Source organism: Battus philenor, unplaced genomic scaffold, assembly GCF_028537555.1.
Source record: "Battus philenor isolate CCGP_79_NKW_IND1 unplaced genomic scaffold, ilBatPhil1.0.hap1 SCAF_9, whole genome shotgun sequence".
NCBI lineage: Eukaryota > Metazoa > Arthropoda > Insecta > Lepidoptera > Papilionidae > Battus > Battus philenor.
The window spans coordinates 14,085,927-14,112,065 of record NW_027181759.1 but is presented as its reverse complement, the minus strand read 5'-3'; the positions used below and the strand labels follow the sequence as shown (position 1 = coordinate 14,112,065).

Genomic DNA, 26,139 nt, shown 5'->3' with positions numbered 1-26,139 from the left:
CACCTTCCCGTTGTCAGATTGATCTGAAATTTGGTACACACATTTAATTTAGATGACAATACAATATAATAAAATCAATAACATTATAAATCTAAGATGGCCGCCGATACAAAATGGCGGATTACATATTTTTCCTTAACCACTAGAATAACATGATGATTATGTCAAAATTTAAAATTCAAGATGAACGCCGTTCCAATATGGCGGACTAGGTACATATTTTTTCACAACCATCACAGTATGGGTATCAAAAAACCGTTTAACTTAAAAGTTTTTTAAATGTATTTATATTGATTGTAGACAAAGAATTTGACTTCAAACAGCTAACGATACAGGCTTGCCTAGAAGATACCTATTCACTCTTGTACTTGAAGAATCTTAATTAAATAAAGAGTTTTCATAGTGCATATTAAAGAATGCATATTACATAATCTTATTAAAGTAATTTTTTAATGTAGTCTTCCACCCGTAATAAATAAGAGGCCCTTTTGAAACTGTTTATAGACATAAAATTACTAAAAGCCAGTCACTACAAGGCAAAAGCCTTCACAAAGATCTCGACAATTATCGATCCAGCGCTACCATCTAGTCTAGTGACTATATATGACCTCAATTTTAATTCATCATATTCATCACCATTTCAACTGTAATACGTTCACAACCTGTGCCTCCGATATAGATTTCCAAGCAAGGTTGTTTTGTTTATACAGCCTCCGTCCTACTAGGGGGGGGGGTCTACTCGAACCGTATCTACAGGCTCGTGGTCACCACTCGACAACCTTTCAGCCCCTACAACAATCGGTTGGTCCTCAATAATGAATGACGTGTACATCACTACTGTGTACAGTAGGTCAGTATTTAAAGTTTTGCGAAAAAATTTGTCAAACATGTAACAAAAATAAAAAAATGATATTGATATTGGTCAAAAGAAACAACAAAATGCCGAAATAAATAATATTAGATGATAATAAAATAGAATATAAAACTCAAAAATCTGTGTTAAATTAGAAAATAAGTATACTGTGATAATGTTTATATTATATTTAATGGAATAAGGCGTTACCTTGCGGAAGTCCATTCTAAGTTAGAAAAGGGCCAATATTTAGCCACTTCCGCACATGCAGTGTTAGTCGTGCAACAAAGTGCACCGCCCGCCAGCCCGCTGATAAATGCGTATGCGGCAAACAATGCGAATTACACAACTGCCACCGTTAATTCACTCAACACGTGTTTCATCCCTCCACAGGGCATATCAGGAGTTATGTTACACCGATTAGTGCCAATCACAGAGTTGGTTTTGGCATTGTGCGCCTCATACGTATTTATCAGCAGGCTGGCGGGCGGTGCACTTTGTTGCACGACTACCACTGTATGTGCGGAAGTGGTTAAATATTGGTCCTTTTCTTACTAACGTTTATATTATGTTAAAATAAAAAAAACGAATGTAGTTTTTTTTTTTGTCTAAACTAAAAAATGAGAGAAAAGGATGGGGCGATGAACGAATGGCAATCAGAATGAAGGAGAATGACTGATCGAATCATGGTATGAATGAATAGAATGATAGACTATGTGAACGATGATAGCTGAGAATGAAAATAAAAAAGACTGAAAGATGAGTTAAGATAAAAAACAACCCTGTCCCAAACCAGATAGGAGGGGAAGCATAGGTCCCAAATAACGGGTGTCAAAAAAAAAACAATCGCGGGCACTTCTGGTTCTTCGAACTACATCTAAAGATCTTCTCATTTCTAATTCGACCAACCAGTTCACCAATTCCCGAATATGCTATGCTTAATAAACATAAACATTATTTACGTTTTTATTCGTAAACGAGACACTCGTCCGCCCGTTACACTGTTTTAAATTTGTTGGCAAACAACACAATGAATTCAATATCGATTCGGCTGCCTTCGCACCGCACCCTATCGAAACTTAATTTATCCCTATAAGGCCGTTTGCTGCGGTACAGTGCACCTGTCGCCAACGCCGCTGCTATTTCAAAACTAAATTCCTGCATGAAATTTTAATTCGCCACAACGGGTTGCATTCTGCATTATTATAATATTAAAACCTAAAATGGATACCTCTAACGTCTTTAATTATAAATATACACCTGTGATACAAACAAATAACTTAAGTTTTTATTAAATAAGAATAAACTGTGATACATTGTTACAGTAAGACCTAGACTGTGATAGTTGAAGGTATGAAAGACGTAAAGAAGGAAAATTAATAATGAATGAGAATATCAGATTGTGTATAAGTTAGATGAGTGAATGAATGAGTGAACGAATGGAAAAATTATTGAAAGTAAAACTCCCTTTCCCAATAATAAGCTAGAGGTGTACGATAGGTACGAAAAATGGAGGCCATGAAACTTTTTATATTTGTGTATATTATATATTTTATTACATTTATTATATTATGTATATTATATATTTAATATTTATATATATTTATAATATTTATTTATAAGTAATTTGCAGAATACTTAAGATATTAGACGTCAATTATTTCCTTATTTTCCATTCATAGTGTATGTGCCGGGGTAAACGCGTTGTAGGAGGAAGAGAGTACGGTGTACGAGGCTCGGACTCTTTGCAATATAGTATATTAGCATTCAATGGAAAAAACAATACTCGTCTTCATATGTATCCGTGCCAAAAATGAGCTAATTTTCTGTCTTGATATCATTCAATAGATTAAAGATTTCGCTGATAGCCGTCTTGTTACTACCTCTACAGCATGTAACTTCACAATGAATTGATTTCTAGGTACATTGCTAACTTCCTAGTATTTATTTACCTTAGTTGTATGGGATTTAGGTATATGTTTCCTAGGGTACAGATAATTCGATTGGTAATGCATGTTTCAATATAATCAATAGGAATAAAGTCTTATCTAAAATATGCCAATGCAATATCGAAATATATTCTATATTATTTCTCATAAGAAAAAATTGTCCAAAATATTAAAGTGGATACTGCGAATACCAGCGCAGATCACATCGTACACCTACATTGTGAACACATGACCTAAGGTTGTCAGAAAAGCTTGGATGCAAGCAATCTTATTAGAAAGGCTTATTTCCATAAATGTACGTCTCTCTCTCTCTCTCTCTCTCTCTCTCTCTCTATATATATATATATATATATATATATATATATATATATAATATATATAATATATAAAATTCTCGTGTAACGGTGTTCGAACTTGTTGAACTCCTCCGAAACGGCTTGACCGATTTTTACCAAATTATACAAGCGTATTCATTAAGTCTGAGAATCGGCTACTATCTATTTTTCATACCCCTAAGTGATAAGGGTGGTCCACCCCTAAATAAATAAAGAGTAAAACAATAGAGAAATAACTGAGTATTATTATCTTTGTAAAGTACTACTATTGAATTTTAATTAATTGACAATAAATTTATCGATACAAAAGTAGGCCGTGTGGATACAAATGAGATAGAAACATTCGATATAAAGCTTTTAAAATAAACTTCAAATAATACAGAATGTAATAACAAAATACAATTCGCAATTGAAGATTACCTTGCAGATGTGGTATTAGATTTAAATTATGTTAATTGTCGATCGAGGGATAGTTTCTAAATGTTTAGAGTTTGCATTTTCGAATGTTCCCTATTTGAAACGCCGCTCGAACTTATCCGTTTGGATATAAATATTAAATAATGGCTCCAGTTGTATTAATATTCGAATTGAATTTATTTCATTAAATGTTATTCCACTTCGGTGCCAACTGTTTATATAACGTTGCACTTTAATTGTTTGATGGTACAAGACACAAGTTTATTTTATGTCAATTAAAATTTAAATTCAATTTTGGAACACAAAAGCTGTAATAATTCTGGATCAATTATAGTTTTTATTTCGGAGGAGCTTATTTTAAATGGTCATTGTGAACACAGCTTTCAAATTTATAATGATATTGATCAGATAGCAAAAGTAATCTGACAAAATTTATTATTTTATTAAAGCAAAGAAATTTCTTAGGTCTACGATAATACAGGATGTCCGGTGGCTGATTTATGGTTTTAAATACGATTATTGCAATAGGCAATAAACATTTTGAAAAAAAATACCAATCGTGCGGAATTTTGAAAAGAGATATTGCAGACACCTGTTATATGTTTAATAATGATCCGCTTTCCTCTTTTCAAAATTAATATAAGCCTCGGAACTCGTTCTGAACTTCTCGTAAGGAATATTATTATAAATTTTAAGCCCTTTTCCTTATGATTCCAGAGATATCGTGATGAGTCATTATATTAATAGGCACTCATATACAGGCACTCATGCTTTAAAGGTGGTGATCATATACCTAATTTATCAGAAAAAACTTTAAAACTTTATACCTACTTACAATCGACTTGTATTAAGTTATAACTATGAAGTACAAAAATTTATTTTTTTATTTGGAATGCTATAGGCCAATTATTTATGATAGACTAAAGTCTCCTGGGAAAGATAATAATTTTTTTTATAAGTATGTTATCAGAGTTTATAGAACGCTTTTTTAGTTTTACTTTCTACTAAATTTTTGAATTGACGTACTGTACAATAATTGACAGCAATTAACCTATAAACACCAAAGATTTAATTATTTATTGGAAAATACTTATATAATCTACCTATAAATATGTTTATTTTTAATAACTACTATACATACCTATGTTTCTTATATTCAGTCGCAGAAACGAAACGTTTTGTGTCATCTAGAAAATTGTTCTGTTCCGTTAGTACTCCAGGGACGAGAAACAAAACACCATTTCGCTTTTAATCAAATTTCTGACGTCCTTACTAAAGGGTAACGTGGGGTTTATACATTTTAATTTAAGTGCGATATACGTGATGTAAATATCAAAAGAAAAAATAAATTTCGTGTACGTAAGACATGTCTTCGTCGTAATATACAGATCTGTGGCCAATATATGCCTTTACAATAGGATATATTAAAAAAAATCTTGTAATAGACAAAATTCAACGACTTCATAGAAGATATGCTCCCCACAGTGTTTTTTCAATGTTATAAAAGACCACAAACAGGCAAGCAAAGTCTAAGACATCTATGTAGTGGGTAAATGACCTTGTCAGGTCATTGGAAAACTTTGGATGCAAGAAGCTTCAATCCGGTCTCATAAAAATTTAAAAAATCGACCTATTTTCAGCTGCGGACATCCTGAACTGGTGATGACAGACTGAAATGTTGATGACGATTTTGACTTTTTTGATTCATTTTTACAGTATCGTACCAATGGTAACATAACAATACAAATAAAACAATGGATGAACAATGAAAATAACAAGAATATACGACAGAGCAGATAATTAGCAACGTATAAAAATATAGTCGTGTGAATTAAACTTAAGAAAGCGACATTACTTTTCGGTCCCCCTTAATATAATATAATATAATATAATATAATATAATATAATATAATATAATATAATATAATATAATATAATATAATATAATATAATATAATATAATATAATATAATATAATATAATATAATATAATATAATATAATATAATATAATATAATATAATATAATAATATAATATAATATAATTGTTTTTTTATTGAATACACGTGAAATGATCTCTGTATATGTGTGTATGCGTAAATATGCGTACGATATACTCACTTTTTCTTTCGACTGTACGTGGAATTTACATTATCACAATGCTCCATATGTACAAGTTAATGTCGCAACTTCTTAGAAAATTCTCATACTTTCGAAAGTACTGTCGTTAAGATAAAGCGCTATTATAAAAATTTGAAACGTTAAACAATTTTTTTTCTTAAATGTAAGTTACCTCCGCTTGTTTAAATGTTGTCTCTGTTAACACTGGAATGATCCGTAATTTGTTTCCGGGTGCAAATGAAAATAAAGTTTATTTATACGTCTTAAGATTGCTTTTCCTTTGAAATAAATGTTATATGTACTCCCGCGGAAGTGTAAAATTGCTCACTTCAACTTTATGGACAGCTACCTAAGTATGGAAGCGACTTGTTTTACTTACGTAATTTTAACACTATGAGACGAACAAGGCATAATAATATGGTTAACCTATAACCTTTGCTTGTAGGAAAGAGACAGACAATCGCAGCAGGCATCAATACTTGAAAATATATGAAATACGATAAGTTACAATGCAGCAATCAAAATTATAAGTAGCGGTCCAAGTCGGAGGTTTGAAAAGATACATAGACCTTACATCTATTCTCTGCTCCCTTAATCCTACGGAACCTATAACAAAAGCCAGTGAGACAATAGAAAGTTTGAAAAGTTGCGCACGTTACGGTTTATATATATAAATATATATGTGTATATATGTATATAATCCAATCTAAAAATTGCATCTTTTGAATTTTTAATTTTATAATTACTTTATACATGTTATATATACATATATATATATATTATACTTACATATTATAGGCCTCAACAGCTAGTCATTTTTTCAGTGCTACAAATCGTGACTTCTTTGTAGCTACTATCAATAAAGAATAATTGAATGCGTCATGCAATACATGTATTCTAACATTTTGCTTATATGTAAACGCATCCTTAACTCTTTCGAAGATATAAGTTTTGGTACGGGTGATACTACGTTATTTAATTTTGTTATAAGATGCGTAGAAAGGTTTTATTTGTAAACATGAGATCAGCCAAAAATATTTCTAAATTTAAAAAAAAATTATATTTATTTTTTATACGTGTCAAAATGATGTATAATGCCAGTATTATTATTAAAAGCACATGACAATCCAAAGATAAAATAGTAGTTGGGCTATATGGCGTTAATAATAGAAACATTTTTCTCAATTTTATACACGACAGTAGAATCTATAATTCGATTGAAACTTCTAGAAGTCTAGCAGCTAGTAACAGCTGACATGCCGGCCTTGGTATAAACATCGATGTAATAAGCCGTTTACTTTCTAAAGTATCTTGCCTTATCGCTAAAGGAATAATATACAAAGAATAAAAATGGCAAATGAACTTGTTGCCGACTTCATTACTCGACGCCGAGGGCCACTAAAATGCCGCATAATCATTCCACACGTTCGTTTATTTTTTGTTTCGGTCAAACATGTTTTTCCACGGGTTATACACTAACGCATTCCTTAAGCTTTATTTTGTATAATAAAAGAACAGACTTTAAAATACCAAGCCTACATTAGAGAATTTTACGACAATTATAACCAAAGTCAATAACATCATTTCAGACGAAATACATCATTTTTCTTCTGCATATATTTCCACTAATAGGGTCAATTGAAAGTGGGAAATGTTCAGCGTATTTCGATGACCCTAATAGAGTTTTTATCTACCCTGTGATTCCTACGCTATGGCTACGGGACCATGGTTTTCATTTTAAAACCTTAAGACTCCAGCAGCCTTACAACTTGCTAATTCGTTAGGCTATATCGCTAAATTCATTTATTTACGAATCTCCATATTTTTGATTCAATCTCGTAACGAAATCCTTAACATAACAGATCAATTGTTAGGTTGCCAATGAGAACCAGAGACGGCCGGTCACTTTTTTTTTGCTTTTTAGTTTATCTGTGACACAAATGAATAATGTTTCTAATGATAGAACACAAAACAATTAATTTAAAGTATCTTAAACACTAGTTTTATTTTGTTCTAATATTGACGTCAATAAAACCAGAAAAAAAGTTTTGTGCTCATGTAAAAAAGAGTAAAGCATTTTGTGATGATAGATTATGTAATAAAAAGCCTTTTGCATGTTCCTCAGCAAGTGCTATTTTGGTTTCGGCTGCATGACGTCCAGTGATGGACATAGACCTCCGTCATTGATTTTGAATAAGACCGATTAGAAGCTTCAATCCAGCGTTTTACAACCACCTTAAAGGAATCATCCGCCCATCGTGACCATCTTTTCTAGGCGCAATATGACACGGTATCGTCCAAGGAGATGGTCAACTCCCTAAGTAGGCTTCCTTACTTTATAAGAAAAGGACCAATATTTAGCCACTTCCGTCACAGTCATTTTTCATTTCATCATTGACTCTGTGTTTGGCACTAATCGGTGTAACATAACTCCTGAAGATGCCCCGTGGAGGGGTGAAACACGTGTTGAGTGATTTGGCTGTGATTCGCATTGTTTGCCGCATACGGATTTATCAGCGGGCTGGCGGCAGTGCACTTTGTTGCACGACTACCACTGCATGTGCGGAAGTGGCTAAATATTGGTCCTTTTCTTACCTAAGATGGACTTCCGCAAGTAACGCTCGATTCTATTAAATGTTCCTTACTTTGGACGGAATATCCCAAAACAAAGGAACACCCTGTACCTGCTTCACACCCAAACCAAATAACAAGTTCTCATTAGCGAAGGCTACGGTACATAGGCAGGTTCAAGGACGCTTACTTTCCACGAGACATCTTTGTTTGTCGAACAACAGACACCTTCGGGCTGTATAACAGTTACCATCATGCGGTGGTAGCGATATCACGTCACACGAACTCGCGCGTGTGTTACACGGATGACACTCAAAATTCATCTATGCCCCCCCTCACCCCCCCCCCAAATACTGGATTACAACCCGAGGATAGCAATATGGAGTAGGGATGAGGAAGTGGTCGCAATACATATGATTTTAAAAACTGAACATTGTTAGGTTGTCGTTAAAATAGAGTAAGAGACATAGTGAACACTGTAACAAGCAAAAACGAGAACAAAAACTAATTCGTAAATATTTAACAAAGGTATGGGCTAATGTCTGTGAAACATAGATCCTAGTAGTAAAAATCTCAATATGACGTGTATTGCTATTTTAACTTGTCAATCCGCTAGACTATATTGGTTAATTAAACGGTTTTATTTAGTTCGACCCGTACGGAATTTATTTGGGTCAAAATTAGAAATTGAAATTTAAGCACCTTCCCGTTGTCAGATTGATCTGAAATTTGGTACACACATTTAATTTAGATGACAATACAATATAATAAAATCAATAACATTATAAATCTAAGATGGCCGCCGATACAAAATGGCGGATTACATATTTTTCCTTAACCCCCTCAATATGGGTATCAAATCAAAGGGCTACACTAGTAAAACACGATGATTATGTCAAAATTTAAAATTCAAGATGGACGCCGTTCCAATATGGCGGACTAGGTACATATTTTCCCACAACCACAACAATATGGGTATTAAAAAACCGTTTAACTTAAAAGTTTTTTAAACTAGTTTTCAGATAAATAGTTGATTATTTTGACTCCAGTAGCTATCCATAGTTACAGGTGAAATACAAATTCGTTAAACTTGTAGAAGTCTCTCAAAGCTCACTCGGCGTGTGAGGCTTAATTAGATCTGAGCTAGAATGTACATTTCCAAATACACTTACATAAGTTCTGAAGCATCAACGCGTTCTGAAGTGTTAAATAGAATTTCTCGCGAGATAGAAAACGTCTAGACTATTCCAGAAACGTATAACGTTTTTCAAAATCCCTCCCTATACTCGAACGGGTTCCCGTGTAATGAAAAATACACAAGGCAACGTCGGGGAAGCGAATAGGTTTGCTAATCTTTAAATTTGCTAAGAGATATACGGTTTTATCACGAAATTGGTGTACCGTGGAAATGGATAGAAGATTAAATATGGCATTAATAATTTTTAAACGTTTTATTAAATACGGTATAGTTTCAGACATTTCATTTTGGTCGAAATGTCTTTTTTAAGAACTTCTTTATAAACACATTCGGTTTAACTACTCTACACACTACACACGCACATACACACGCACACGCACACGCACAAGCACACGTACAAGCACACGCACACGCACCCGCACACGCACACGCACCCGCACACGCACCCGCACACGCGCACGCGCACTCGCACGCACACGCACACACATATATATACACATATATTTTTATGGTAATTGAATAGAATATTTATGTAGAATGCTCAACAAAAGAATGCTCGAATTCACTTCTTCAATTTTGATTTATACAATTGCTTAACAAGTCCTTCTTCCTCCTAACCACAACAACAACCGTCAAAAACTACCAGACGTTCTTCTACTTATGGTAGTGTTTCATTTTAGGAGACAATATATATATACATATATATATATATATATATATATATATATATATATATATATATATATATATATATATATATATATATATATATATATATGTGTGTGTGTGTGTGTGTGTATTATATTTGCTGCATAATCGCCACAATTTCCAAGCAGATTGGCTATTGCAGCGTCGTATTATATTGCCCATCCTTTGGAAGCTTGTTTATGCGTATTGGCAATATTATATAATTAATGCATAAAGATTGTATATCTTAAACGAACCCGCTAGCTACGATCGTAAGTCTCAGTTATTCACCAATGGACCACCAGTGCTAGAATTGCACGTATAAAAGCAGTATATTGTGAAAAAAATTTCACAAAGGCCATATGCCGTCTCTGTGAAAGGCTTTTAAATGAATATTCCGGCGAACCAAAAAAGAAACAGACGGTCAAGAATATATTGGAAGCTTTTTTCGGTGCCTGCACATCCTCTTTCACGTCATTTCACATCCGAATATGCTTTGTTCGTTGGAAGTTCCGTTTTTGCAAGTTTGCCCTTCTAATTTACATTTTAACTTTGCCTTTTATCTCATACATAAAATTAATATACATTGAAATTGAGTTTACTATATTTTTTTCAAAACATATTAGGGAAGACTTTTAAATACGCTACCGCATTTATTCAAATTTATCTAAAAAATGGTTTCAACTAGATTTATTTAGTAATATTCAACATACTTTGTGTATATGTACATCTAATATATAAAATTCTCGTGTCACGGTGTTCGAACTTGAACTCCTCTGAAACGGCTTGACCGATTTTTACCAAATTTTATATGCGTATTTAGTAGGTCTGAGAATCAGCTACTATCTATTTTTCATACCCCTAAGTGATAAGGGTTGTTCACCCTTAAAAATTTTTTTATTTTTTTGACGAAATTTTTTGTTTTTATTTTTTTATGTCACAACATACAAAAATTCATACAACCCTAAATTTTCACCCCTCTACGATCAACCCTTATTTTTAAATTGAAAATTAAAAATATTTTTTTTGCAAAAAAACGTTTGCGGGATCAGCTAGTATATTTATATAAGTATGTTATATGTTTTTTGTTGTTGTTTGTGTATATGTATAGTAATGTATGTATTTGTATGTATACTCTTAACTGGCCTCCATACTTACATATACTTGGGATGCGTAGAGATATGATAAGACATTAGGCATCTCAAAACAAAACCAGGCTTTATAGTTGAAGCAGATGAATATCCCCACTGGTGGGCCACAGTGGGGCCCAGTTTTGATGGTTTAGGGCAATTCAATGATTTATAAATCTTTATGATAAGTTAAGAAAAATCTAGTAAACAATGACATGCAGAAATGAGACCAAAAAAATCGTAAATAAAAAAGTGTATCTGTAAAAATAAAGACACGTGCGCTAATTTCTGTGTAATACATGAGAAAAAAAAGATATATCATGTACTTTAATAACCTGAAATATAAAACTATAGTGACAAATAGAAAAGCTATTCTAAAGTTTCTTTTTTTAAAAACAGATTAATCTTTCTTTGCTGCAACAGACAACTCTTAAAAGCGTACTAAACAATAAATGATTTATCAAAGAAGCTAGTGTATGGTTATTTCCAATTTCAAATTCTCTTCGATCGACATCTTGATGAAGGTGAAAGAGACAGAGAATAGCACTGTTATATATAATAGCGTTATCAACGAATATTTGTTGCTAATAGCGTAATAACTTAATTAATTATCCCTTTGATTAATATATAGCTTTATGATTAATTATGTGCATTAATTGTATGATGTCATGCGGTAATCTCGTGTGAAATGGCGGGCGACCAGATATATATAAAAGGAACTAATTAAAAAAACATAGATGCGCATATATATCGGCATATTAATATTAATTAGTCGATCACATTACGAAATATACTGTTATAAAGTGTCATCAGAAAAACAACTTTTACATCTCATGTTTTGTGTCAAGAATCAAGGATTGTCTCAGTGTATGCATTTATACAATAAAAGATAAATTGCCTTAATTAGAATGAGAAAAATGAGTTCCACCACGAAAATAAATATTGTAAAAATAACTTTATATTATGCTTTTATAAAGCATTATTTATTATTATTCACGAACAAATCACAAGGTGTGATGAATATAAATATCTGGGTTCCATGTTACATTCATCACATCAGTGAGGTTTGCAAGTAAAAATTAAGTCTGGCTTAAGTGGCGGTAAGTAGCTGGTGTAACCTGTAGAACAAATGGCCATCATGCTCAAGAGCTTAGTTTACAATAGCATCATCAGAAGGCGCCAAGTCCATACCATCAAAGGAGCAGAAATGAAGATTCTTCGGTGGATGTGTGGAGTCACGAGACTCGACAAAATTCGCAACGAATGCGTTGGCGGTTCCGGTTCAGTTCCGGTGTACGTGACATCGATAAGCTTCAAGAAAGCCACGTGAAAAGTGTCTACGTCAAAACCAGACTACGTTGGTTCCAATCTCAACATACCAGGTTCCAGACCCAGAGGGTGACCGAAAACTAGATGGATGAATGTAGTCAAAAAAGACAGGGGGGTTTATAATGTTTCCGAAAATGAAACGACGTATAGAGCGAAGTGGAAGCGGAAAATGAAGAAGGCAGATCCTCCCACCATCAGAAGGGAATAACAAATGTCAAGGAGAGAGAGAGAGAGATATACATAAGCATTATTTATTAAACATAAGAATGTAACATGGCATATATTTACGTAATTGTTTAAAGCACCGTGTTGATGAATATACTGATGATTGTGATAGTAAGTCATCCAATTATGGATTTAAACACGTCTTATATATCGCCGCCTTCAACGAATAAAATGATATATATGTTAATGAAACTTTTCAGGAGATACGAAAATTAATAAATATTGGTTATATATCTAAAATTTTCCTTACATAGAGCAGCGAAAATATTTATAATAACATAATTGTATCCATTCTTAGCATGCTGAAAATGAGTAAAATTTTTACGTATATCATACAATCTTTTTATTCTTATTTGTATTTTACCTTTTTTATTTACAAAAAAAGATAACTTTGCCTATCTCCGCAATTTTTAGGTAGCGAATTATGTAAAAAAATTGACAAAGGTTTATTGAACTCGTAGATTGCAAAAATTTAAAACCCACATAAAAATGATAACGGCGATTGTTGTTTTATTCAGTAGGGGATGCGATAAAGATGTCACATTTATGCGCTCGACCATGTAGTCTTTTAACAACGTACGTCAACATATAAACATTAAGAATCAGATATAATTAAATAGCACCGTATTGATTAATATGCTAAAGACCGCGATGGTAAATGATCGTAAACTAGACATAAATATTTCTAATTTAAATATGTTCCGTTTATGTTATCAACTCAGTTGGCAGCATATACAAGCCTAAGATTGTTAATTAGTAGATGTCTTTGTCTTAATATCTATGTGTTAGTTTATACCACCGTGTTATTGAAGATGCTTAAGACCGAGATGGTAAATGATCGTAATCTATAAATCTATCACGTGTAATTTGAATATCTCCGTTTATGTTACCTACTCAGTCGGCACATAGAAGCATAAGAATATAAACAGTATATGTCTTTGTGTAAATTTATAGCACCGTTTTGATGAAGATATTGAAAACTGAGGTGGTAAATGATCATAATCTAAAGATCCAAACACGTCTAATTTAAATATCTCACGTTTATGTTACCTCGTCATATAGAAGCATGAGATCGTTAATTAGTATATATCTATGTTTTAGTTAATAGCATTGTGTTGAAGTAGATAGTAAAGACCTAATTGGAAATGATTATAATCTATGGACTCTAACATTTCTAACACGTAAATTTCAAGTACATGAATGTGATCGATAGTGGGAAGAAACTTTCACGGTGTAAGACCTCATATGGGATTCTTTTTCCTTTGTTTATGAAATTCAATATTAATGAAGATGCCACATCATTTGCAAGTAAATGCAATCTATTATATTATTTATTTATGTACACTAGCATAGGTGGATAAAACTGAAGTGAAAGTATTGAAAAAACAGGGGCATCCCCATCTTCTCTAAATTTCATACGGAAGAAGACATGTCGAATTGAATTTTAATTGTTATTCATACATTATTTTCTGTGTTTCGGTCGATAAAAATCCTTTATATATATATATATATAAAGTATATATATATATATAAAGGATATATATATATATATATATATATATACACACATATATATATATATATACACATTTGCGACAGACAGATGGCGCTAGTTGTTGGTAAACGTTATAACAGGGGCACCGCGCGGTAGAATCGACATTAATAAAGAAGACTCGACAACGACACAACATTTATGTATTCATATATAAACGTATACATATATATAGTACTAGAGAAATGAGAACCGTATTGCAGATAATCGCAGGCATTAATTTTTGGCGCAGTGGTTGTGGTTATTTCGGCACAGCGTCAGGAAATGCGGTTTTAGTAAAAGGTATTAATATTATAGTATATTTGAAGAGTTTTCATATATATCACGAGAACACGATATCGTAGTCTTAAACTAAAAATACATTATCTTATTATAAGAGGTTTGTCTCAATTAATAAGATCAAAATTGAACCTTTTGTTAGAAATTATTTTACCAAAAGAACTCTTAATGATTTTCCTAATATAGTCTTATGTTTTAGAAGGTTAATTTTATTAAATATTGTTACATCGACCAGTGCCAAATGAGGCATTTATCAGCGGGCTGGCGGGCGGTGCACTCATTGCACGACTTCTGCTGCATAGCGGAAGTAGCTATATATTAGTCCTTTCCTTAGTCAATAAATAATGTCGTCAAAATTAAAAAGCAAAATATTCTTTATTTGAATAGGTTATAACAAGCACTTTCGCATCGTCAATTAACATAAAATGTCTGCATTGTTGCCCTAAAAAAGACTACCACTGACTCTGAAGGCAGTTCTGCTGAAAGCCGGCGAGAAACTCAACAGTTGCTCTTTACAGATATATTTTTATAGAGTTCTTGACAAAAATCAGCTTCCTGTGCATAAACAACATTTCATTCCGCGCATGAACATCATACATTTACATTTTAAATCTCTCCAGTAGCATATAGTAGATTTTTACTAAAAAGTAGATAGTAGAGTAGTAGATTTGAAATTGTTTGTGGAATTTTATTGTACATACATGTGCATTAATACCATCGACATAAAATATATATTACTTTTATTGGACCGCTAGGCAAATAATTTTTAATAGTTCTTACAGTTCTGATACATATATATATATATATATATATATATATATATATATATATATATATATATATATATATATATATATTGATACAATGTTGGTTCATCAATGATAATATATTGAAATATTAAACGCTTGGATTTCATAGCTTTGAAGGCGTTCGACCGCAGAGAACGTCTGACACGATATTGCGGCCTACACAGTCGTAGATTAAGATGTCTAGAATTTTGATACGGGATCAATTTATATCTTCATAAATAACCGACTGTCTTATTGTCTCCTTTATACATGTACAATATAGCTTCATTCAAAATATTTTAATGATAAAACATTTTTTCATAGAAAATTATAGCTTTATTTGTCTTCTAACCAGCCAGTTTGGAATCCTACGTCAAGTTCTGCATGGCAATCACGGAAACTGACTAGGATAGTTAAGCTCAAAATGTTCCGGTCCAGTATGAAAACCGTATTGCTATATGGATGCGAGACGTGAAAAGTCACGAAATATATATCTCACGTCGGCTTCATGTCTTCGTTAACTATCTTCGACGTATTCTCAGTTTATACTGGCCAGAGAAAGTCTCCGTCGTAGATCTCTAGAAACGCTGCGGTGAGATGCCGATCAACTAGCAGATCAATCGCCGCAAGTGGAACTGGATAAGACACGCTCCGAAGGGACCCTGATCATAAACCAAGCCAAGCCTTAGAATGGAATCCTCAAGGAAAGCGAAGACGTGGCCGCCCAAAGCAAACCTGACGATCACTGGAGAAGTGAAGGCCGTTGGAATGACGTGGAGCGAAGTAAAGCGCAAGGCTCAAGACCGCTCGGGCTGGCGACGTACTGTGGACGCCCTCTGCCCCATCTTGGGGACATAGGAATAAATTATAATATGTGACCAAAGTTTCCAAATTCGTTTTGGCTAGATGCACGAATATAAACAAAAGACAAGGTTAACTTCAAAAGTTTACATTTTTATTTAGCGATATTGCTATAATCATGCATAATAATAAGCAGGCTTTTAATTTAAAAAATAAATAACATTGTAGGAAGATGGTCGCAGTGACCTGTGTTTCCGTTAGCAATATAAAGGACAATCTGACTCACCATACGCCCTTGACATTTCATCAAGGTGAAGATAGTCTGTTGAATAAATCGTTTTTTATTTTATTTTCATATTGTGTTACTACGGTCGTGATCTCATAATATCAAATTCGTGTTCTATAGACTTTTCAAATTCTTCGCTATGCTATTGTTATCGGTAAATAATGTCACTTTTTTAATTTCTCATATTTAAAGACTTTACTTCGCAGAAGGGAGCTCTGTATTCAATTGGTTTATATTTCCTCGTCTGTAATTAAGAAATCGTGACTAATCGGTCGTCATGATCATCCTATTTCTCCTATATAGTTAAATTTCCATAGTAATCCTTTAGGTACACGATTTTTTTTAATAATTTTAAACACACTTTTTATTTTAGTCGTCGTTGTTCAAGCTCTTAGATGCCATGCAAAGCTTAAACCTCTTCCAAATATATTTATGGGGAATATATATTATTCGCCATACTTGGCACGCGGGTTGGTGATAGCAATGTAGTGTTATATTACGCAGAAGACGTTGCTGCCCATCCTGTGGAAACTTGTTTACGAGCAGTGGCAATCTCTTGTAATTGATGCACGAAGTGTTAATTAGTTTTATACCGAGAATTGAACCCACCATTGGGACTCTATTGGGACTGGAGGGGCTGGATTACAGCTGCACTTAATTTTTTGCTTTGATTGACGTCAAATGTTTGACAGTCAGAGACAGGTTAGGTAATATAATCTGTACGAAACCCTGTTCCTAATTAAATAGGGGGTGGAAGGAGAGGTCTCAAATAGCGGGGGCCATTATAAAGAAAAGAAAAATAACCTGTGGTCTATGTAAAAAAAATGTTGATTTTACTACTTCCATGTATCTTAACGAAAATTTAAAAAAGAAATTTACGAAATGTCCGATTTGTTCTTGACCTTTCGCCTGAGTAGAAATGGCGAAATATTTAATATTTATAGCGTATTTAAAATCAGCTAATTAGTTGGTAAAACATCTCGTCCACTAAAATATGACGTTGCAAATAAAATTTTAGTGTCAATAATAAAAAAGAATGTACCAAGCCACCTAAGAGTAATAAGATGATGGAAGGAAGGCGATAAAAGCAAGAAGGAATGAAAGAACAAATAAGGTAAGAATAAAAGAAATTGAAAAGAATGACAGTGAGTGAAGAATAAAGATGAAAGATCTGAAAAACTTATTTGTAAACAAAGACCATGATTCCAACTAATTGGGGGTACAAGAGGCCTCCAATAGCGGGGGCCATAAAAAAAGATTTACTTAATTTGTTTAACGGACAAAATGTGCAATATTGTATGTAAATATTTCAAGTAGGTATTATAATGAAAGTATAAATATCATCATCCTTTCAGTCGTGGAATGTCCACAGCTGGACACTTGTCTCCCATTAGATTACAAATAGGGTCGGTTGGAAGTAGACTGCATTCAGCATCTTCCAATAACATTACGTTACTTTTATTTATTACTAATACAAACAAACATTGCATTAAAATTGACCACTAAAACTGTGAACTTTTTTGATGAACTTTATATTATTTCGTAAAAATATTATTGTAAGCAACAAAACATTGCAGTTAGTAATTAATGTGTATTAGTATATCTATTATATAGTATAAGTATTATCACTTATATGTAAAATTAAATTTGAAAATATCTTTATTCGAGTATTATTTTAACATTATAAGTACACCAATATCTCACTTTGCGTCGTGATTACATTCCCAAAAAAACACGACGAGAAAATTAAGATTTTCTGTGTCAAACAATGTAACAACTCGAACCAAAAAACAACGCAACCTCGAAAATCTAACGACGCATAGTGCAAATTAGTACTAATTAAGAAACGACGCGAAGAGAGATATTGGTTTAATAAGCCACCACTGGCTCGAAACGCTAATCTGTTGAGAAGAGACGACTATATGTGATGTATACAATATGATATCTTCCACATAAATGAGACAATAAACCAAGTTGCACACATTTCGATGAACCAAAAACTCTTAAATGATATAGTAAGATTTATTTAATTCTGTACTTTTAAATGATTAAAACTAGGAACAGGAAGGTCTAAGATATGTCGTGAAACTAAAACTAAATCTAGCCTGTATTATAATTTGATTTAAAATTTCGCGTAGTTGTTTTTTCATTTAAACTCATAGAGAAACTTCTAGAAGCATTCCTCGTACAAATCCTAACTGTACTTTAACACATTTAAATAACTGAAGGGATCCCAGTGGGAATTTCTAATTTTGGCAGCGTGCCCGGACGCGGAGCTCTGCGAGGATTTCATACGCAATATGGAAACCATTAATATTACATGAAGTTATTTAGTGCAACGAATAATACATTTTTTTAAATCAAACGAACTTTCTAGAAATGCAATCTCATGTAGCATATATGTTCATTTAAATATATCAGGATCACCGGAAACTAATGTCGTTTCTATCGATATATTTTACAGAAAAAAACCAATTGATTTTTACCACTCAGGCATTGATTTGTATATTAGATGGCAAAAGGTTGTTGATAACGAAGGTGAATATATTGTTGATTAGAAATAAGAAGTTGTTAAGAATGTAGTCGTGTGTACATGTATCAGTTAATAATTTATTTCATATATATAATAAATATCTATTTATTCATACGTCTGGATGTATGCATATGTAATAAAGTTTACAAGATATCTTAGACCTTCAGTTTTCTATTTTTAAATTTATATTTAGAATATATTCAAAGTTGTTCTCTTTAACAAACATTAGAGTACAACAGGAATGTCTAACTCAAGGGCCGAATCAGACCAGAAATAATTGTTTTAGTTGCCCAGCCAATTTATCCGACGCAGTGATATTAAAGTAGAAATGTGAATAAGTAAATAAATTATAACATACTTTATATGTAAACCATCATTTTGAATTGTTCACGATATATTATCTTTTGTTATGAATGTAATATATATAAGAAACTGTATTAAAAACGCTCACGTTGCGTCAATTTTAAAAGTAGTTTTGTTCCATAAACTTCTCCCGAAACACGAAACACGAAAGGCAGTATCAGATAAGTGGTATCAGGACGTAAACCATAATTTAACTTTACTTGATATTGTGATTAAAAAGTAAGGTGAATTTGTTCATTAAATGTAAATACTCTAATTATTTTTCTTCTTCAAAATAATCCCTGTCCGGTAAAACACATTTTTGACAAGGCTTTTTACAGTTCTCGAAACAGTCGAAATAGTGTTTCTCAGCTGTAGCCTTCAAGGCTTTAAATTAGGCGTCCCTGCTTTAGCCTTTTGAGTTTTCTAAATAGCCAGAAGTCACACTAAACTAAATCACCAAATACGGTAGTCGCGGAACGAAATTTGTCGACATTTTGATGGTATTTTTTTTTTTCAAAAAATTGAGCAATTTTGGCACCAATTAAGACTTGATGCATTTGAAACACAAAACATTCTTCAAATTAGTTTGAGCTGTGCCAAATGATATGCCAAGTTTTGATAGACAGACGCTTGACAATTGTTATACAGTCCTACTAACCTAGGAAAAAAATTACCTGCTCGGGAATTTTAAATGACAATTTCACCTTACTTGCTTACAGTGGTATGTTTATTACAATGTACTCTTCAAAATATAAACATTTGTTTATATGATTGATTTTAATGCTACACATATATATGTTGTTAAAAATTGTTAATTCAACCAGGCTAGCTTTCGAGTTTGACACCCCTGATTTACAGAATTATTATCTATCGGTCTTATTATTCATATTATACACTGTATCAATTGTTCACGTAAAACAATTGAATACTTTACGTCTGTACAATATTTTAACTATAAGTCGATTGATTTAACCATGTTACATAAAAATAATATAAATTGTAATGGATTTAATACTAAAAAAATTTAAAACCTTACGAACAAAGTCATTAAAAATGCAATTCAGAGTGAGTTTAATTTAAAACTTTTCTTTTTACATGTCCAACGCGAGTGCATGATATGTAAAACAATGGTGTACTATGTAAATGACTTCGAAATTTATAATGACTTTCATTCATGTTTCGTATAAATTCGTGTAAAAACCTACAGAAGATATTTCGTATTGAATCTGCATTGCAAAAGTATTTTTTATTAATAAAACTCACTGCAACTGATCGGCAATGAAATATAACAATGCTATTTTAAAATGCTATATTATTCGTTATAACGTAAATAAAAAGCTATTATCATAATTATATCTGTTGATCTTACTAATAAAAAAGAAGAATTTTTATTTAAACTCCCGGGCATTAGGAAGGCCGGTATTTTTTTTTCTATGTTGGTAGGACTGTCTACATTTGCCAGGCATCTGTCTTTTAAAAACGTAGCTATATGTGTTCGTACATACATGAAAAAAATTAAAATTTTTATTTTGTGTTCGTACATACAAAAAATAATAAAAAAAAAATATTTTATCACATTTGCTTTAAAACTTAAAGTATTAGAAGTAGTGAAAGCAAGTATTAAAAGCCTTTAAAATATTAGGTGGACCGGAAAATAATGTCGTTTCTGTCGACATATTTTACAGAAAAATCGATTGATTTTAACCGCTTCTGTATTGAAAATTTGTATATTGGCATAAGGTTGTTGATAACGAAGGTATATATATTGTTGATAAGAAATTAAAACTTATTAAAAATGTTTTCGTGCGAATTTAACTTAAGAAAGCGACATTACTTTCCGGTCGCCCTTATATAAAATAGAACATTAAAAGTTTATCTATGTGCAGACCTAAAGAACGGTATCTAAAAATTATTTATTTTCATATTTTCAATAAAGCTCGAAGCATTCGTGTAAATTTAACTTAATAAAGCGACATTACTTTCCGATGCCGCTAACACTCAAGTTTAATTTAGTTAGTGCCTTTACAGAAAGCAAAATTTATATATATTACTTTCGGGTCACCCTAATATAAAACAGATCATTAAAAGTTTATCTATGTGCAAACCTAAAGAACGGCATCTAAAAATTATTAATTTTTATATTTTCAATAAAGCTCGAAGCAGTCGTGTAAATTTAACTTAAGAAAGTGACATTACTTTGCCTTTTTTTCAAAATTTATATATATATATATATACAATTTTGTAACGTATATTTTAATAAATTGATTTTCATTAAGTTTATATTTAAATTTATGTATCGTATTGAAAGCGTTTAAAACACAAATTACTGCTCGGCATGTCGGTGTAAATATAACAGAAATACAACAATCACTAATCGTTAAGGTCTTGCGAAATATAGAACCAGACCTTAAGCGACGTCGTTCCCTGCCGTTCACTTAGAGCGAATCGGCCTCCCGCATTGCTTGTCTGTTACTGTGGGAATCTCATTCATTAAGACAAGACATTTACTTCTCTAACACTGTCAGACAATTTGAAATTTTCGTAAGACCGTATTGACAATATCTTCGTGAATATATACTGGAATTGGGTCACGAAAATTACTTTAAAATTAAACATAATAACAAAAATAATATGTTAAGCTATGACGTTGTTGATCCGAAATTGTTATTTTATTAAGACACTCATAGTAAAAACACTAAAACCTAAAAAATGTACGTCCATTACAAGAGTATGCCTCCCCCAAAGGTATCTATGGGGAATATACCTTAATCCCCGCGCCTGGCAGACGGGTTGACCATTGCAGTGTGGTAGTATACAAAGGAAGTTGCTGCCAAACCTCTGGAAGCTTATTTGTAACCTATGGGAAATCTTTATAATTAATGCACAAAGTATGAATTATAAAAGATTGTATTTCGGGAATTGAACCCGTGAACTATGATCACAAGTCTATCACAGGGCAACCACCGCTCGCTGCTTGTAAATCCTTTGATCCGTGAATCGACTGGCCCATTTTATACGAGTGTAGTGTTGCAAAAATAGTTCAAAATAAATAGTAAATCAATATGAGACAAAGATTTTAACGGCACCGTTTTGTGATATCGTTGTTACATTCAGAATTGACGAATCCTTTCTAAAACAACTCTCGGCTACAATCCGACCCACAAAACTCGCTCCGTTTTGTTCCAAACAATTATATTCGCATTAACTTCGTATCAAGTTAGTGGAACGTTTTCGTTGCCCGAAATATGTAAATTTGTCGAATAAATAACGTCCACGCCAAGCTCAGAACTGTTATTTTGATATGCTATTTAATAATCGTTGGGAATAATTCCAGTTAAACATTTATCTAAATGTACATATTGCAAATATTATTCTATTCTTACTCTGTTTTTATATTCAATATAGTTATGTTGTAACCGCTATAATAGGTAGATATAATATATAATAGATGGACTGTCACATAATTGAGGAACGGTTAGTCGCTTGATGCTTCACCGAGAGAGCGATGGAGAGGGCTATGCTCGGAAGAGAGAAGTGAGAAGATCCGTAGAAGAATCAAGATCACTGAAGAATTACCTGTCCAAAGAGGCAGTGGGCGCGGCATATTTCTCATGCAACCGATGGTCGTTGAGGCCGAAAGGTTCTCGATTGGCGACCACAAGCCGGTAGACGCAGCGTGGGCTCCCACTATGTAGACCGATGACATAGTTAAGATCGCGAGAAGGCGCTGGAGGCTTACTTACAACGAACCTCATACAAATTTCAAGGTCACCCAAACAGAAATGAAGAGGGCTATGCTCGGAGTCTGGCTGTTATGGAATCAGAAATAAAGAGATCCGCATAAGAATGAAGATCACCGAAGTAGGTCAAAGAATTATTTGTCTGAAATGACAGTGGGAGCGGCATATCACTCGTGCAACCGATGGCCGTTGAGGCCGAAAGGAGCTCAATTGATGACCACAAGCCGGTAGACGCAGCGTGGGCCCCCACTATGTGGACTGACGACATATTTAAGGTCAGAAATAGTCACTGGATGCAGGAAGAGTAAAACCTGTTATTGTTGCCATCTCCGGGAGAGACCTATGCCTTGCATTGACCGATCATAGGCTGTAAAGAAGACGAACCGCTATATACAAAACTTATTAAAACTTATATCGACAAATATGTTGTTGAACTGATTAATTTAAAGCTACTTTTAACCTAGTTTTTTTCGCAACTTTTATTTACTTAATCATTAAAAAATATTGTTATAACTTAAGTCGTGAAACGTCGTACTGAAAACTTATGTTACGTTGTTTTTTAATGCAGTCCGCAACGATATTAATTTTCACGCAGAAAATCGAATTTCAAAATTCTTTATTTAAATTATACTTAATTGTTGACATATTGTAAATGTTGATTGAAATGAACAAATTAAAGAAACAAGCTGGACTAATAAAAACAAATTTGCTTATTTAACTACCATTGAAATAGTCCGAAGATGAACACGGCACTCCCCAGTTGTGGTATCTTCTATGAAATCATTATCTAATATCTTAGCTTAAAACGTTCCTTGATTTTGATTTAGCTATAGGTGCCTTTTAAACATTTCCTATAGTTAGAAAACACTGGATACGGCAGCTTATGGTCCTTTTGGAAATTGCTGGAAAAATCTGAAAAAATCTGTGGATACACCTTTTCCCAGCTGTGGTCTATAGCATAAATAACAATGATGATGCATTTATATTTCAAATAGTGTTTCAGGTTTTCTAAATGTGAACAAATTTTAATTTAATTTATTCATTTCAGAACTTCGCGAAGCTTTTGAAGCTGAAGCTCAAGAGGTGAAAAAGCCACGTCTTCTACTAACCGCAGCTGTTCCCGTCGGTCCAGATAATATCAAGAGTGGTTACGATGTACCAGCCGTTGCCAGGTGAGAATATTATAGTCGTCATATTGCTGGCCACTACGAAATCAATGCTTTTATGTCAAATTTTTCTTACTGACGATTTGAAATTCGAACGCCGATTTGTATTCGGAAACCATAAGTGACATGGTCGTTTATTAAATGGTTTTATTTAGTTCGACCCGTACGGAATTTGTTTATTGGGGTCAAAATTAGAAATTGAAATTTAAGCACCTTCCTTTTGTCAGATTGATCTGAAATTTGGTACACACATTTAATTTAGATGACATTACAATATAATAAAATCAATAATATTATAAATCTAAGATGGCCGCCGATACAAAATGGCGGATTGCATATTTTTCCTTAACCCCCTCAATATGGGTATCAAATGAAAGGGCTACACTAGTAAAACACTATGATTATGTCAAAATTTAAAATTCAAGATAGACGCCGTTCCAATATGGCGGACTAGGTACATGTTTTTCCACAACCACCACACTATGGGTATCAAAAAACCGTTTAACTTAAAAGTTTTTTAAATGTATTTATTTTATTTATGGATTCATTCATCACACGCTTGCTTTATATATAGCAACGCTATGGTGTTACTTCATACTGAATATTCAATGGAATCAGGCGTTACATTGCGGAAGTCCATCCTAAATAAGAAAGGACTAATATCTAGCCACTTCCGCACATGCAGCGGTTGTCGTGCACGAAAGTGCACCGCCCGCCAGCCCGCTCGTAAATGCGCATGCGACAGACAATGCCAACTACACAACCGCCACCGTAAATTCACTCAACACGTGTTTCACCCCTCCACGGGGCATCCTCAGGAGCTGTTACACCGATTAGTGCTAAACACCGAGTGCACTTCATACTGAATTGATATTATATTGAATGGATTTTAAACACAGATATAGTTATAATGATTGACACTAGTCATATTATGATATTTTAAACTGTCTTAATAAGGATCATTAGATCGATTCAAGTACCGAAATAAACTTATTCATACTTCTTATTCTGTTGCCATATTTATTATCCTATTATCTCTTTTTTAACCTAACTCTCTCATTTTGTTCAGTTACTTGGATTTCATCAATGTCATGGCGTACGATTTTCACGGAAAATGGGAGAGAGAAACTGGACACAATGCGCCTTTGTACGCCCCGTCTTCGGACTCGGAATGGAGGAAGCAACTGTCTGTTGACCATGCCGCACATCTTTGGGTCAAACTTGGTGCTCCTAAAGAGAAACTAATTATCGGTATGAAATCTATCACCTTCTAGAATATTCGACGATAAATACAATTCAAAAGTTCTATGGCAAAAACATATTGCATTAGAATCTGTTGACAATTGTTGATATTGTTTTTCAAACATTCTTAATTTGAATCTGTTATAGATTATGTTTTATTATTAAGTGTAATTATGTTCGATTCTTGGTTTATAACACTTGCTAGACTAGACTTAGTACTTGGAAGATCCTAAGTCCAACATTTTTTTTATTGATTTCTTCGGGTGGTTTATATAATTTCACTTTAAAAGGGTACAAAACTCATTTGTTCAAAATTCGAATTTTTAAATAATAACATTAATTATTGTTTAATACCTATCTCTGCAAACTTGTTGTACTGCCAGAAATTATTGACCTGACGCATTTGAATAGGAAAATAAATCAATGTAACATATTGCAGAGCGTTCACTTTACACAGGATGATGTAAAATAGGTGTAAGTGTAAAGATTTTAGTATTTTTCAAACAAATAAGTTATACATTGGTGAATTAATAGCTTATTTGTCAGTGATTTTATTTTAAAATTTATCTAGTAAATCATAATTAAATTCTAG

The 26,139-nt window shown here is 32.9% G+C and overlaps 1 protein-coding gene across 1 annotated transcript in view; it reads left to right on the top strand.

The window, feature by feature from the left end:
- The window catches only part of Cht7 (chitinase 7), a 124,825-nt gene that overhangs the window by 82,606 nt on the left and 16,080 nt on the right, over nucleotides 1-26,139 (top strand). The window contains exons 6-7 of the mRNA XM_068776147.1: nucleotides 24,188-24,311; nucleotides 25,375-25,556. Coding sequence (XP_068632248.1) covers nucleotides 24,188-24,311; nucleotides 25,375-25,556 — 306 coding nt within the window. The remainder of the gene's footprint in view (nucleotides 1-24,187; nucleotides 24,312-25,374; nucleotides 25,557-26,139) is intronic.